Here is a 16,560-nt window from a genome sequence, read left to right as displayed (position 1 = left end):
TCACCTCTCCAGTGCATTCTCTTTGACATAGTAAAGTTCAACTTCCTCTGTAAAAGTGTAAATTAGGTAATGTTGACACTTGCCATCCCCAACCCCTACCCCCCAGGAGGCCAGCTGCAAGGCAAGTTTTCTTTACTGTATTTTGTGTCTGGATTATGGAATGGGAAAATGTTGATTGGGGTGATTTTTAATAGAAATGATCCAATCAGATTGCTTAAGAAAAAATGCAATGAGGCAGCTAAGGAAGGGATCCCTGGAAGAGGACATAAGGCAGAGTGAAGCCAGCTTATGGGACTCTGTTTCTTGCCTCTGAGGAAAGAAAGACTGTCCCAGGCTTCTGTTCCCAGCATCAAGAAAAAGAAGAGCACTGGGTCAAGAAGATGGTATATTTACATGATAGAATATTAATCAGCAATCAAAAAGGATAAACTCATGCCCTTCACAGCGACATGGATGGAGCTGGAAGGGATTATGCTCAGTGAAATAAGCCCAGAAGAACAAGAAAAATATCAAATAGTCTCACTTATAGAAGGAATGTGGAGAAACAAAATGAGGAATCGGGGAGAAAAAATCGAACTATAATAAAGTAAAAATCAAAATCATCAGGCAACTATAGATCAGAGACATTCTATGGGGAGGAGGAGGGAGAAGGATCAGGACAGGAGTGGGAAGAGCACAAGGCACTATGGTGATGGTGCACAGGTGAATTGATAGTGGGAATTTCAAGGGAAAATCACACATTGTACAAAAGTGAAGGATGAGGCAATAAATATAGTGAAAAGAAGAGCACTCTGTGCCTGACTTCTGAAGAAAGAAGTATTGAGCAACTGACCTCCAAAGGAAGAAAACACTGTGTCTGGGTCTCTTTTAAGAGCTGTTAACTGTTTCCAATCACCCAGCACTACCTCCCCTAGCGATTGCCTCCATTGCTGTCTGGCCCAGCATCTGAGACTAACCATTCCGGCCCTCAGATTGTTGCTGCAGGCTGCTGCAGTCTCATCTCAGCAGCTCCACCTGTGAGCACCTCCACAGTGGGCTGGACCCTGCCCCCTGCTTGCCAATTGCCGTGAGCTCCAGACCCTGTTGACTGGGACTGTCTACATCATCTTCAATGAATGACTTCTTTTAGGACTTCTGGTCACTGTGGACAATTTCTGAGGTGAGCTTGCCGGCCACTATGGTCTTAGTAATTCTTTATTTCCCCTGTTTGTTAAATAAACCCCATTGTTGTTGTTCCTGAAGCCTGAGCAGTCATGCCATTGTGCGTATGGGTGAAAACCCACAGACCTGTCCCCCTTTGGGCACTATTCTTCGATCTGCTGTAGCCCCTGATAATTCTGTTCCACATGAATGCACACTAAAATGCCTCCCCTCACTTCCCATACTAGGTTGCAAATGTGAATGTCCTACAGACTGAAGACAACTTACAGATTTCCTTTGTAAGGCCCACAAAATGCCTTGTCTTTTTTTTAAATTTTGAACTTTTATGCTTTTATATCATTAGGGCATCTACTTTCCAATTTCCCTTTGTCCTCTTAAATCCCCTACTCATTTTGAGAAATTTAATTCTCCTGCGTGCTTAGTTTTGACTATTAAAAAAAGAATAGCAACATCAAATAAAAATATTTTAAGCAACTTTTGGGTATTATTCACCAAAACCAAAAAAACACCAGAAGTTATTTTATGCTTATGCCTCGGTCAGCATTTAACATGTTTTATTTATTCATTTTGAGATGATGAAAGTCCACACCTTTCAAAAATATGTTATCCTGTTTTCCCCGTTTTGTAAAGAAGTTTGTAATACCATTAAACTTCCTAACCACAAATTAAGATCAATAATGTTCATTAAAATATTTAAAGAATTTATTTAATTAATATGAAAATAAAGGTGAGAAAATAATATCTAACAGAATAGCCACTTGAGTAGATGTTCCTTCCTAGAGGTACTTAGTTGATCACCTGCTAATTCCAGTATCTTGCCATACAAGGCAAGCTTACTATTTGTGTTACAAATGATCTTTCATTCTGGAGCTCTCTTCAGGTCTTAAGGCTGGCTTCTGCTTGTCTCGGGCTTTAAAGGGTGAGCATCTTGCTCCCTTCAATCTTCCACATGTGCTGAGGTGCCTGCTTCCTTGACTGAGCAGGACAGCAGACACCTTGCCCGTTGCTTCCTGCTTAGACTCCAATCTCTGTACCATGAACACTTGCGGGGCAAGACAGACAGCATCTAGACATGTGCCGGCCTATAAATTCTTACTCTCTCTTCCTCTCTCTCTCAGTGCTCCCTTTTCTCACTTCCTATGACGTTTCTCTCTGTGTGTCCTATATTCATAACAGAATGATGGTGAGGACACCCACCAACAATGTCAGCCCCTTTCCCACAGGGGTTTGTCCCATATCCGTGATCACATAGTCTTATGGTGGAAGTGTTGGGATGCATAAATGTATAGATGTATAAATGTAGTTCTATTGCCCCAAAATGTGTAATACTGCAGAAAAGCCATCTCCACAAAACTGAATTACACACTATGTGATCTGTAGTTAACAAGTAATCAAAGAATGGCCTCCCACCCTGACCACAAGGAATTTTCAAGAATGAGCTGTTCCATTTTCCTATTTTCATGGTCTCTGGAGAGGGACTAATCTAATACCTTGGTTTTCTCACCAGGGCCCACTACTTTATAAGCTGCTTATGGTGAGCAAGACCTTGGCACACATGGGTAGAGTTATGAAAAGCTGTGTTAGAAGAGAAACAATCTCAAGCAAAGAACACTGGGTAACACACTAGCTTTCAGAGATCATCAAGTATTGAGAGCCATATCAATAGCTTTCAATGGTCAAGTAAAATACTTCTTCACAATCTCAAAAGATCAGAAGATTCTCTTTTCCAGTTTGAAGATTGACTCAAGAACTTAGACTGGCGCAGGAGGGCCTAAATGACCAGTTCAATTATAAGACTGGAAATTGTAAGGTGATATGGAACAAATCCCTGTAATCATCTATTGAACAGAAATAAATAACACTTAGTTCTTTAATAATAAATAAACAAGATATGGAGATGCGGGATTAAGTCTCATCACTATGAAGCTATCAACAGTTGCTGCAGCATAAGTTTGATACCCAGCCAGGGAGCTGACCCACATGGTGCAGCAGACATCACCTGTCTTGATCACTGCTCCCCTCCACAGTGTATTCCAATGCATTTGCCTGTTCTGTTCTGTCTCTGGTGAATCCTCTCACCCCTGCACCTCTAGCCTTTACCCCAGTTCTTGTATGCATAAATAAATAAATCTTTTTTTAAAAGATATGGAGATGGGAGAAGATTTCATTTGCTGCTCTATACTTTCATTTTATTTCAAGACTTACTGTCTCATTCAATGAGACAATTTCAAACCTGACCCGCCAGTCATCACACACTAATAGTACGATTACATTATTGGTAGTTTTTGCTCACAAATTATGTGATTTGTATGAACCAGCACCTTCAAGAAATTATTTCCAGCTTTTCTCTCTTTGAGCTCTGGGAGACATAAATACAATGTATAAGTTCAGAGATGCAATAAGTCCCAATTCTTTTTTGTTGGAGTACCCTTTCATAATTCTGCTGGCTCTTTTAGTGTCAGTGATCCACTCTATATTTTGGAAGTACTCCGATTTTCTCAGATCTGTATGGAGAAGCTGTACTTCAGCTGTTAAGGCAACCTAATATAAATCTCAGAGCAGAGATGGGTTCTTCTGTTGGATAAACTGTAGATAATATTCAGGCAATTAATAATGAGAGATTCACATTTAATCTAGACTAACAGATTATTAAGACTAACAGATGACACTTCTCTACAAAGTGATGTGTGGAATTCCTCAGATGGGATTTGGCTTTGGAAATATTTCCCAGTTTCGGGGGACTGTCTTATCCTAGAACCCTCAAATGATAATCAGAATACCAAGGACTTCTCAAATACACTACTGATTAAAAGCAAATTAGTCTGCTATAATATAACTATTGAACCAGAGTATATTCATATTAACTAAAATTTCATATGAAATTTGGAAAAACGTTAAGTTTTTTTAAAGATTTATTTATTTATGCTTACAGAATTGGGGTATAGGCCAAAGGTGTGGTGGGTGAGAGGAGTCACCAGAAACAGGGAGCAGAACAGGCAGATGTACTGAAATACACTGCTGAGGGGAACAGCAGGTGGCTTAGGAGAGGTCTGCTGCACCATGTGGGTCAGCTTCCTGACGGGGGATTGAACTCGTGCTGCAGTGGCTTTAGAGAGCTTCATAAGGCAGTGCTTTAACCTGTTGCATCACCAGGGAGAGCTCAACAGTTAAGATTTGGGGAGGGGGGAGAAGAAACTAAAACGTTATCTTGTAGCATACATTTTGTTCTTAACAGTGCTAACTCTGTCTTCTCTTCAGAGACTTGAGTATCATTTGGGATGAAAAAACCTTCTGACAGAGTTGCACTAATAACCTTATTTGATCACTCTGTTGTAGAGCTATGGCTAGGATAATTTGAAATTCAATTAATAAAAACCAGGCATGGGTTTATTAAAAGAAATTTTATTTTATCATAGAATAAAAAGTAATTTCTTAAAAACGTTTTCTCTTCTTAGTTAATTTATATTTGTGGTTTCACCCAGAAACCAGTGAAACATTCATTTCCATTTTTCTCTGCAGGATTGCATTCTCTCCCAGACTTCTCTTCTATAAGGAGAAAAATTTTAAATACAAATTATCCCTTTATGCATAATGATGGGAATGCTAGGCCACTACCAGAGGCTGTTTTGTTGTATAAATACAAAGATAAGTAAAATCCAAACCTTGATTCTCAAAGAACTCACAATCTAGTTAAGGAAGCAGATACTTAAATAATTATTTTATAGTCATTATTCAGTAAAATTCATGGTCACATAAAGCTTTATTTAACATACTAAGAAGAGGAAGGAAGGAAATGGTTGGCTGAAGGGGTTTAAAAGATACAGAAATTAAATTTTAAATGACGCAGAAATATGGAGGGTATTTTGTTGGATATATCTTGACCTACCACTTCTCAGGGTTGGTTTTGGGATTTGAGGTATAACTAACCCCAAGTAGAACCTCTTGGTTTAATGTGTTCAACAACAGAAGGTAAAGCATGAATGAAAGAGTCTCAAGGTGGCCTTCAAAGAGGTCACCTCCAATTGGAATGTACCAATCCAGATCCGGCAGCAAAAGTAAGCAGATGAGGTCACATATGGAACTGTAATATTCTTGCATTTAATCTGAAAACAAAACAAAAACCATAAAAAGCACAGAAATGAAGCATGAAGCACATATCATAAGAACATGGCTATCAGAACGAGGGCAAGCAGCAGGGACCAGCCATGCAGCTGAAACACGGATCAGGGTTTCTCAAAAAGTACCAGTTCTTAATGAGAGGAGCAAAAAGGGGTCAGGCTACCTGTTTCCTCAAGAGGCAAATCCTCTAAGGTGTCATCAATAGCCTGTAACATCTGCTTTAGTGCGGAAAGAATGAGAACATCCTTTAAAGGATCTTCGTCCCAACTTGAAGAATAATTTTCAACCATCAATATATTAAAAATAGAAATGTGTAGCATTTTCTGGACTTTCATTATCTATGGGAAAATGAAATTTAAAAGCATGTTTAGTTCTTGAAATTTGACTGAATTTAAGAAAGAAGTCAGAAAAGCTCGATAAATCATATAATTACAGTTTTTAAGTGGTCTATACACTTGAATTAACAAGGCAGTTGATCCATTTCTTCATTTACCTGTAACTATGTAATGTGAATACACACACACACACACAATGACATCTTGTTGCAAACAGTATTCTTTACCTGACTTCGAGAAGCCATAGATTTATTCATGTTTAATAAGTCCTCTTGAAGAACTTCACTGCAATCATCCAGTTTAGTAAGCAAGACTACAAATGGAATACCTACATGAGGCAGATAAATCAATCACTAATTTTGTATTATGAACAACAATGTGCTGACAAGGTAATTAAATATGTATGAAAGCAGTTCTCTATAAGATGATTTTAAAATTTGGGGAATGAAATACCCCCCAATAAATCTCAACATGGCACATGTAGTTATTAGGAGAAATTCTCTTTTTCTCCCAATATGACAGTGGAATCAAATTCAAAGTAACTTGAAATCATCTATTATTCCATGTAACTAGTACATTTTAAAGGGAGGAATTCTGGACCTGGAATTCTAAAAATAAAAAACCCAAGAAATAGAGAAAATGGGGAGGTTTATATGTGAGCATTTATGATGCACTGATTGCATAGTTCTACTAAGGAACTACTGTCTTGCCCTTTAAAGCACAGAGAGATGAGCTCACACTCACCTACTAATCTAATCAAAGTACAACTCTACTAAAAACTGCTTCCCCAGGAAGGAATATAAACTTAAGATACTCAAATGCCAATCAAGAATATACCTCACACTCCTTTACTGGATTTTTTAGTAATTCCCCTCACAAATATCTTCTGTTTATGATTCCATCACTAAATGATGACTTCACTGATGTTCCAGAGCAATAAATAGCAAAGTTGGTTAAATAAATCTGGTCACTAGAAGAGGGCAGTTTTCTGTTGACACATATTAATTTTTCTCCAGTTTATGTCACAATGTACCACTATTTCATGCAATACAATGTCTTCTTAGTGGGTGCATTAAGCATTGTCACTCAACAGAGTGTGTAGCTATGTGTCCTTAAACTCATTTCCAATCATAGCACTTCTTTCAGTCTTATCCCAAACCCACCATCATTTTAGAGCATCTTTGTTAAACATTTATATGTTTATATATCTACATATATAAATATGAATATATGTTGCTACTGTTTTTACATGCAAAACTTACTGTTTCCTGGCCCTCCCTGGTGGTGCAGCGGGTTAAAGCACTGCACTAGGAAACTGAAACCACTTCCGCATGAGTTCGATTCCCGCCTGCCCCGGAGGAGACCACATGGCGTGGCAGACCTCTCCTGACCTTCCCGCTGCTCCCCTCAGCAGTGTACTTCGTCGATCTGCCTGTTCTGCTCCCCACTCTGTCTCTGGTGAAGTCTTTCGCCACCCCTGAGGCTCTGGCCTGTACCCCAGTTCTGTATGCACAAATAAATAAATCTTTAAAAAAAAAAACAAACAAAAACAAAAACCTTAACTGTTCCCATTTTACAAAAGACTACAGTTTAATGCACTTAAACTGATCTCTTAAGTGTAATTCAAATTTTAAAAAATAAAAAATGTCACTGATTTATTGTTTACATAACAATATAACTTGGGGAATACAGATTTACACCTTGACACATGCAGCTGCTTCACTGACTCCCCACCAGAGCTCCAGGGTCAGTACCATCATTATGTCCCCTCTCTTCCCTCCTCCCTCTCCATAATGAAATGAATTTACTGGATTTGCTCTTCCTGACCTAGTTACATAATGTGGGGAAGTGACTTCCCTATTGAACCTGAGAAAGTCACAAGTGACAAAAATTTGTGGCTATCCTTGTCTTTAAGAATTGAAGATCAGGGGCCTCCTTGGTGGCACAGTGATTAAGTCTCAGCACTATGAAGCTATCCACAGCCACTGCAGCATAAGTTTGATCCCTGACCAGGGAGGGGACATCCATGGTGCAGCAGACCTCTCCAGACCTGCCTGCTGCTCCCCTCAGCAGCGTATTTCAGTACATCTACCTGTTCTGCTCCCTACTCTGTCTCTGGTGAATCCTCTTACCCTTGGCACCTCTGGCTTGTACCCCAGTTCTTGCATGCATGCATAAATAAATATATTTTAGAAAATGAACTGAAGACTAGGATTTAGGATTTTTCCCTTTACTCAAGAAAGTAACCAATGTGTGCCAGCTGTTGCCACCCACCATCCCTGGGCTCTGGGAGTTGGGGGAGGAGTATACATGGGCTCTCTGAATCTTTTCAACTTCCTTGGAATATATAACTTCAAAATAAAAATTTTCATAAATACAATGAGACTCACCCCAGCGTAATGCTTCTTTTTGAATTTGCTTGAAATTTTCCACCATCTTAGAGGAAAGATTGTCAGTAGAGTTGATATCTAAGACTAAAGCCACACATTGAATCCTGTCCTTTAGTTTTGGAGTGGTGAGGTAGTAACAATGATTTGGCGTAATTGGTTTATCAGGATTAAACTGTTAGTGAAACATAAGGTTATATTTAGTAAGTCTCTGTTCACTGTTTTAAGACACAATTTATGTGGCAAACATGATGACCACTACCTTCCAAACTGAAATTGTCCCTTCCCTCTCCTAGTTACTCCCCAGCTCAGTTAGTAGTGTCTCTTCCATACTTCTTTCTTAGGATGATATGTCATTATATATACATTTTAAAACAAAAAAGCACTTCATTGTTTTGGTGAAAAATAGTGGAAATATTTTTTTTTTTAAAGATTTATTTATTCGTACAGAACTGGGGTACAGGCCGGAGATGCGGAGGGTGAGAGGATTCACCAGAGACAGAGCAGGGAGCAGAACAGGCAGATCGACGAAGTACACTGCTGAGGGGAGCAGCGGGCGGGTCAGGAGAGGTCTGACTCGCCATGTGGTCACCTCCGGGGCAGGCGGGAATCGAACTCCTGTGGCAGCGGCTTTAGATTCTCAGTGCAGTGCTTTAACCCGCTGCGCCACCAGGGAGGGCCCAATAGTGGAAATATTTTAAGACAGTACAAAGAATGCATAAACAGAAAGCCAACTTCAAATCTGTCTTCAGAAAAAATTGCATTAATGTTTGTTACACTTGATGTAAGATTCTAAGTAATTTGTGTATACTTAACTGAATTAATGACTAGAGAAAAACATATGTGTAAATATATAGCGCATTCTGAAAGTGTCATTTTAATCTTAAATATGATCTTTTCTTAACATTATGTAAGAAAAGAAAACTAAAGTGAAACAGAAAAACATATGAATTTTCTAGTAAATCTTACCACAAAACAAAAATCTTTCTAGGATTAAGTAAATAGGTTAGAAAAAATTAAAGAGTTTAGCTTCATTATCTTCACAACTGTATGTCTCAATGTTGAACTGAACAGAGGGGCTTTCTGCTCTGAAAAATGAAAATGCCTGTATGTTCATGATTTCTCCATCTCCCTGCTGCTATCCTTCTCCTCCTTATATCTGTGTATCTCTTTATAAGCTCCATGGCCATAGAATTACAGCTTATGTGATTCCAGTAGTCTAGTACTGTGTCTGACACAAATTTATTTTGTATTAAAAAGGTTTCCAAGGCTCTCCCTGGTGGTGCAACGAGTTAAAGCACCACATTAGGAAGCTCTCCAAAGCCACTGAAGCACTAGTTCAATCCCCGGCAGGGAAGCTGACCCAGATGGCACGGTAGAACTCTTCTGACCCACCTGCTGCTCCCCTCAGCAGTGTACTTTGTCGATCTGCCTGCTCTTCTCCCACTCTATCTCTGGTGAATCCTCTCACCTACCACACCTCTGGCCTGTACCCCAGTTCTGTAAGCATAAATCAAATAAATCTTAAAAAAAAAAATAAGTAAAAAAAATCAGTTTCTAATCAAGTAGATTTGAAAGGCAAAGGAAGTCACTAGTAGAAACTGAGGCAGTTTTTATCTAAAAGAAAGGTGATAACATTAACCTCTTGAGAATGTATAGTACACCATCTCATTTAATATTCTCAGACAACCTATGACTTGGGTATTATTATCGCTTACATTTCACATGTGAAATAATTAAGACTCACAAAAACAAGCATATAACTTTGTTATGCGTGCACAGCTAGTTAGTGGCAGAGTTAACACTGGTTCTAAGCTGTAAAGCCAACATGCTTACTATAAAAGATCACACTTCAACAAAAATTATTAATTGTTCCAATATTTTATCTTTGTAATCAAAAAGTGCATGAGGTTAAAAACCACTAATTTCTGATTATTTTACAACATGGTAAAGAGTGATATAAACAGTCTCTTCCTGACATTTTTCTGGAACTTGATTGAGCAGAATACCACATTTTAGCTGGGTTTCTTGGTGATATAGAAACACGTGTTTTGTTTACTTATGTTATCTTATCTTTCTAAAGTACAGTAGTGTTGGCTGATGTTAGAACCATCTTATGAAAATTGAAACTGCCTTGTGGGATAAAAGTACAACAAAAAAAATCATTGATAATAAGATTTGAAATGTTTCAAAGTTTATAGAATTCTTACCTGGTATCTGTCTAGTATGTTGCCTTTTAAGAGGTGGGCTATGTCATCCATACACAATCCTTCTCCCTCTTTATCAGCCAGCCCCATGGTGTCGCACAGTGTAAATGGCAGAGATTTGCCTTCTTTTCTGTCTCTAACTGAATATATCCTATACTACAAAGGAAATACATCAAGTATAAAATTCCATTCTTCAAATGGCATTCAAGAAATGACAATAAATCCATAAGTGGATCTTAAACTTAGAATATATCATTTATCCATGCATAATTTGTGAACTGATGCATTGGTCATTCAAAAATATTGGTTCACTGATTTATTTGTATCTTTCATGTATTGACACATTTCATTGTACAATACCACAAAGTTCTGCTCACAACTCAATTACATTGATGCTTCCCTCAATAACCACCATAGTTTGTTTGCACTAGAAGCACTTGATAGTGCTTTTTTTTTTTTTTTTAAATAAATTCTCTCTCTGGTTAAAAACTTCTCTGTTCCTTAAAAAAAAAACAAACTTCTGTTCCTTAATTTCCTTCATTTCCTTCCTGAGTTCACTGAGTTGCCTCTGTATCTTTTATAGTTTGTTGAGTTTCTTCATGACAGCTATTTTGCTTTCTGAAGGTTAAAATTTAAAAATTGTCTGTTTTTTACTTTTGATGTTTGATTACTTCTTCATTTTGGCATTTTGCTAACATACCATGCAATGATATGCATCTATGCCTGAGCATTTGACTTACCAATAGTAATCGGTTGTCTTTTTTTTTCTCTAGTAGGTGCAGTGTGGCTTTAGTTTTCAGGTTTTTTTACCTATATCATTGCAGCAGGTACAAGAAGCAGAAAGTGAAGCAGGATCCTAGTATCACAGCTATAAGCAGGTTGCAGCAGTAAGTCAGTCTTGGGTTCAGATTCCCAGAAGGGGTCTCACCCTGTGTGCACAGACTGTCACTGCCTTTATTTTTCTAAAGATTGATGTATTTATGTGCACAAGAACTGAGGTACAAGCCAGAGATGCAAGGGGTGAGGGATTCACCAGAGAGAGAGTGGGGAGCAGAACAGGCAGATTGACCAAAATACACTGCTGAAGGGAGCACTTTGAAGGTGGAATCATCAAAATGAATCAGTTCTGCTTTCCAAGAACAATTTCTTATAGATTAGCTTTATACAATGGGAAATTATTGTATTACATAATTCTAATTATTTTATTATAAATAAGATAAAAACATGCAATGAGGGACATAAGTAAATATATATATCAAATATAATGGACAAATATTGGCATGAAGGTTTTATAATTTTATTATTGTTTTCTTTCAGTAAAAAATAACATTTTCATATAGCTTCTTACTGTATCCATAAAAATGCAAAGCCTCAAAGGAGGCCATTTTAATGCAAACTTTACTTTTGTTTTACATTTTATTTAGTATTGCATTGTTTAAATATTAGTAGGAAATAATGTTCTGAAATGACAAAGAAATGAAGAAAACAATAAGTATAATCATTAAAACATAAGCTGTGATAACTTACCTGTTTAGTAATACTGGTTATATCAGACCCCACTGGGGCTTGCCGAGTCACATGACCTTGGAAAATGGACTTCACTGAATTGAAAAAGCTGGACTTTCCAGATCCCACTGGACCCAGCAGTAGAATACGAACTTTGGAAACCAAATTTCCACAAAACTCATAGTCTCTAAGGTTTGCTAAGAGATTCTCCCTGCGCCTATTAAAATGCAGTACAACAGTCAAACTTCCATGAAGACCAGAATAATACACCTTCTCACTTTTAAAAATGTCCAATACTTATTATTTTGATATTAACATCATATGATTTGAAATGGTCTAAATTTAAACATTTTGTGCTTGAACATAATGCATTTATTTATATCTGACTAAAAGTAAACATTACCCAGAACCAAATTATTGTTACACTATTAGCGTTACACCACATACTTCTAATGAGCACTGTCAACAGCACTGAAGAATTATTACTTTCAGTAATATTATATTAAGAAAATAAAAAACAACACATGCATTGCCAGTATATCTATAAGTTGGGTGCTTTCCCTAAATTTTATTGAAGTGCCCCAAAATCCTTAAAAAAAGAAAGGACTCAGAAGAATTATCTAAAATAGTCATCCAGACTTTGGAAAATTTGAATCTAAAGTGAAACATCAAGTAAAAGATAGTTTTTAAAAATCCCATAGTTGGTAGTGGTTTGGCTTTAGCATTCTAAACTGCCTTTGACATACTATGTCAGTTATGTCAGTAACACTATAATTCATTTTTACTCCTCCAGGTGATATGAATTTTCCCTTACTATTTTATAGCCAGTGTTACTTATACAATTGTTCTAAATGAAATGACTAATAGTCCAAGAATCTAACTTACTGTATGGCTCTTCTTATCTTGCTTATTTTTCTTATATAGCCCACATCGTCCTTAATTCCTGTAGGAAATAAGCATAGCATAATAATTTCTTAAACTTGTTTGGGCAAGTGGCCAAGTCTACCTTATACTTAGGGTACTGAGTCTGCTTACAGGCTGTGCTGCTCAGTTAGGAGTTAAGGTTAGCAGCATTAATGAGACAAGGAGGGAAAATTATCTTCTCTACATAAGAACTCACTCTGGAAACTGCCATAACTGTGCCTAGAGTTCCAAGGGCTAACTCAACAGGAATCATGATGAAAAACAGACTTGTTCAGCAAGACCTCTTTTTCCATCTGCAACTCCATGTCTCTCCATTCATACACTTCAACTTACTTTGTTCAAAGCTGCTTTCATGTTCTAGGTACTAACCACATAGGCCTTCTGCCTTCCATTTTTCATTTTTTGATTTATGAAAGAGAATTTGATGGCATAAAATTTTACTGTCATATTTTTTTCTTCTTCTAGATGAGTTATGACCTTCAAAGCACAAAGACTAGAACCATAATGTAGGATTATCTAAGTTAACATACCTTCAACTCGAAAAACTTCACATTCATGATATGTTTTGTAAAAGGAATGATGTATTCCAAACTTTTTACTTAATAAGTCACATGAAGAACATGTCATGTTATTTAGATCCACAGACAAAATCTCAACATCAGAGAAATAAAATTTCAGGCATCCACCAAATATATCAATAACTGATGTCCCAGTTAAAAATTCATGTGACATTTTAACTTCTGAAACTTTAATTAAAAAAATGAAAGAAGAATTTGGCTCTCTACCATCTTCACATTCCATAGGATAATGCCCAAGTATAAGGGCCCCCCAAATACAGGCATTAGAGTAAAATATTGTTAGAGTAGATCCCTGGTTTTTGCATTTATTAACTAGAGCATATGAACTGTTTCCATGGACACCAGATTTATAGAGAAGACTCAAAGAAACGTTCCCAAGCAATTTTTGCAGTCCCTCTTCCAAATTCCATGGCAAAATGGTTGTCGCGGCCATTGTTCTGTATCTGATAGAAAAATAAAAAGAGGTTGAGGGACAGCAATGACATAAAGCACAAATTTATGATCCTATTGCAATGATTTGTTTTTTCCTCTCACCTATTTCAAGCATGTTGTTTAGATTATAAGGCAAACATGTGTATAGCAATGGAACAATCATGACAAAAAGTAAATAATGTAGGAAAGAAAAATAATGTTTTTCAGTTAGTAGACAAATTACAGACGGAATAAAGAAAAAATAAATTAATATATCAGATCAGCAAATTTGTTCTTAATGACAAAAACTATTTCAGGTTTTGAGGACCATAAAGCCTCTGCCACATTTACTCAAGTTTTTTCAGTATGGTAGAGAAGCAGCGATAGACAATCTATGTAAAAAAGGACATGACTGTGCACCAATAAAAGATTTGTTTTGTTTTTAAAAAATATTTTATTTATTTATGCATAAAACTGAAATGTAGGTCATGGGGTGGGAAGGGGTAGGGTGGTGAGAGGTTTCACCAGACACAGAGTAGGGAACAGAAGAGGTGAGTCTACTGAAATACACTGCTAAGGAGTAGTGAATAAGACAGGAGAAGTCTGCTGTGCCAAGTGAGTTAGCTTCCATGCTTCAGTGGCTGGTGATTGTTTGATAATGCTGAGACTTTAACCTCTGGACCATCAGGGCAGCTCCAAAATTTATTTTACAAAAAAAAAAAAAAATGGTTGGCACAAATGCCATAGTTTGTCAATATATGAAATAGGAGATAGATATGAGAAATGTATACAGAAAACAACTCACAAAGAAAGAAATCAAAATATAAAAGAAATGGATATGGAGGTTCCATAGTGGCAGAAGTCACTAAGTCACCATACCAATAGTTTTCAATTAGAAAATTTAGAAATACAGACTAAACTGTAAATTACAGATATCTAAAAGTATTAGAACATAAAGAAGTAAAGAATTACGTTATTTGCTAAGGTGAGGGGGAGAGGTGTTGAAAGTGAATACAACAGAGGTAAATGTGGCATTTGGGAACACATTTGCTTGAAATGCTACAATCAGCTTTAGAAATGGCTCCTAAGGTGATGAGGAGCCTAGCAAACAAAATGGTATAAGAAATGGGAAGGCAGAAAATGTTAAAGATCTGAGAGAGGTATCTTAAAAGGTATATATGGTCTAATGACTTGCTAGAAGAGTATTTAATAACTGTTTAACTGTATTTAAGTAAAACCAAACTTTAATTTCTCCTATAAAAAAGATTAAAGCATTCTGAAACTCCTTTTACTAATTTTTAATAACAAAGACTCTTTAAGTAATCTGAATTAGCTTGGTGCTCTTTTACCCACAGGTTTAGTCAGCTCAAAAAAATGTAACCTGTTAGCATTGCTAAGCCTTGTCAAAGAAATAGATCTGCTCCTAAAAATCTTTGTCACTCTGGGTATTTATGTATTTTATAAAAATCTGTAAATTTATAACAGAAGTATTCTAAAGTGTATAAGACTTCTTAAAACCTAATATATTGTGGTAGGCACTCCATAACACAGACCCTGAACGGGAATACCAGTTCTATGACTCCATGCAAGTTCCAGATACTGGATAAAGGACTCCAGATCTCTCTCTCAATACTTTAAAACATGGCCTTCAAGGTCTATAATAACAGGGAAGAGATCAGCCAGGATGAGAGTAAAGAGAGAGAGAGAAAAAAGGGAAGGACCCAACATATGGCAGCTGCCATTGCTAGCACCCTGTCACCACAGTCTCACCCCCTCCCCCCCCAGCCCACCCCACTTACCACCCACTGGGCATCTAGGATCTCTGTCTCCTAAAGGGCCCTAGTCTATTTCCTCTGACACTTCAGCCATGAGTATCCAAAGCCATGCCCTCTCTGCCATGGCACAGGACAATGGAAGAGAACCTGTCCTACTCTCCAGAGAGGGAGATAAACCAGGGGCCAGATGGGAAGTCAAGATGGCCATTATCTGCCTCTGATTATGAAGAACCAGGTGTGGGAGAAAAACCTCCTTTCCTGAAGGGCCCAGAAGTGAGACAGGCTCCCCTATTTACAATCTTCTATGGGTGAGCCTTAGATGACCCCAGGATTGGCAAACAAAGAGAATACCTTTTGATGGAGATAGGAGTCATCTACTTATGTTTTGCCCAATTCTCTAGATTGACCTATTAGTTGACTAGCCTCCTCACCGGTATTAGACTGGCCGTATTAGTGGCCAGTCTAAGCCAGGAGAGTTTACCACACTGCTGCCCTGCTCACTACAAGGTCACATGTTTACTCATCCACATTTGGTCTTACCTTTTGCCCCACTCCTCTGTTAAGACAGGACATCATGACCACATTCCCAATAAGTCTACAAGTAGCAGTCTCTATGACTACTATCAGCCCTCTTAGCTCCCAATGCAGGTAATAAAAACAGAGAAGGGATCATCCCCCCACCACCACATACATACAAAAAAACAAAAAACACTGATTTTTCTACTCTGGCTACACCCTTCCAGGTGTCTGAGACACTACAATCCCAGGCCAACCTATTTTTGCCACCCCTACTAGGTTGCAATTAAAGGGCCTTCATATCTTCCCCAGGGAGGTGACCCACATGGCACAGCAGACCTTTTCTCACCTGCTCACTGCTCCCTTCAGCATGGTACTTCATCAGTTTGCCTGTTCTTTTCCCTACTCTGTCTCTGGTGAAGCCTCTCACCCCACCCCACCCCACCCCGCACCTCTGGCCTGTACTGCAGCCCCCAGTTCTTGTTTGCATAAATAAATAAATCTTTAAAAAAGAGAAAAGAGGCCTTCCCTGGTGGCGCAGCGTGTTAAAGCACAGCACTGAGAATCTAAGGCCAATTCCGCATGAGTTCGATTCCCGCCTGCCCTGGAGGTGACCACATGGCGTGGCAGACCTCTCCTGG

At 37.9% G+C, this 16,560-nt stretch overlaps 1 protein-coding gene across 2 annotated transcripts in view; it reads right to left on the bottom strand.

The window, feature by feature from the left end:
• Positions 1–4,594: 4,594 nt before the first annotated feature.
• Positions 4,595–16,560, bottom strand: part of IFI44L (interferon-induced protein 44-like) — a 16,055-nt gene continuing 4,089 nt past the window's right edge. The window contains exons 3-11 of one of the 2 annotated variants that reach the window (XR_001145210.1): positions 13,170–13,660; positions 12,601–12,658; positions 11,737–11,932; positions 10,213–10,365; positions 8,006–8,177; positions 5,843–5,943; positions 5,444–5,618; positions 5,048–5,264; positions 4,595–4,707 (exon numbers count right to left, since the gene is read on the bottom strand). Coding sequence is in view for 1 of the 2 variants with exons in the window: in XM_004679525.2 (XP_004679582.2) it covers positions 5,260–5,264; positions 5,444–5,618; positions 5,843–5,943; positions 8,006–8,177; positions 10,213–10,365; positions 11,737–11,932; positions 12,601–12,658; positions 13,170–13,650 (1,341 nt within the window). In the remaining variant the exon portion in view is untranslated. Of the gene's footprint in view, positions 4,708–4,929; positions 5,265–5,443; positions 5,619–5,842; positions 5,944–8,005; positions 8,178–10,212; positions 10,366–11,736; positions 11,933–12,600; positions 12,659–13,169; positions 13,661–16,560 lie in introns of those variants that run through there. The other variant, XM_004679525.2, reaches the window with a different exon arrangement.

Source organism: Condylura cristata, unplaced genomic scaffold (assembly GCF_000260355.1).
Source record: "Condylura cristata isolate star-nosed mole 26May11 unplaced genomic scaffold, ConCri1.0 scaffold00008, whole genome shotgun sequence".
Taxonomy (NCBI): Eukaryota; Metazoa; Chordata; class Mammalia; order Eulipotyphla; family Talpidae; genus Condylura; species Condylura cristata.
The sequence above is the reverse complement of the archived record's forward strand: the minus strand, read 5'-3'. Positions and strand labels throughout refer to the sequence as shown.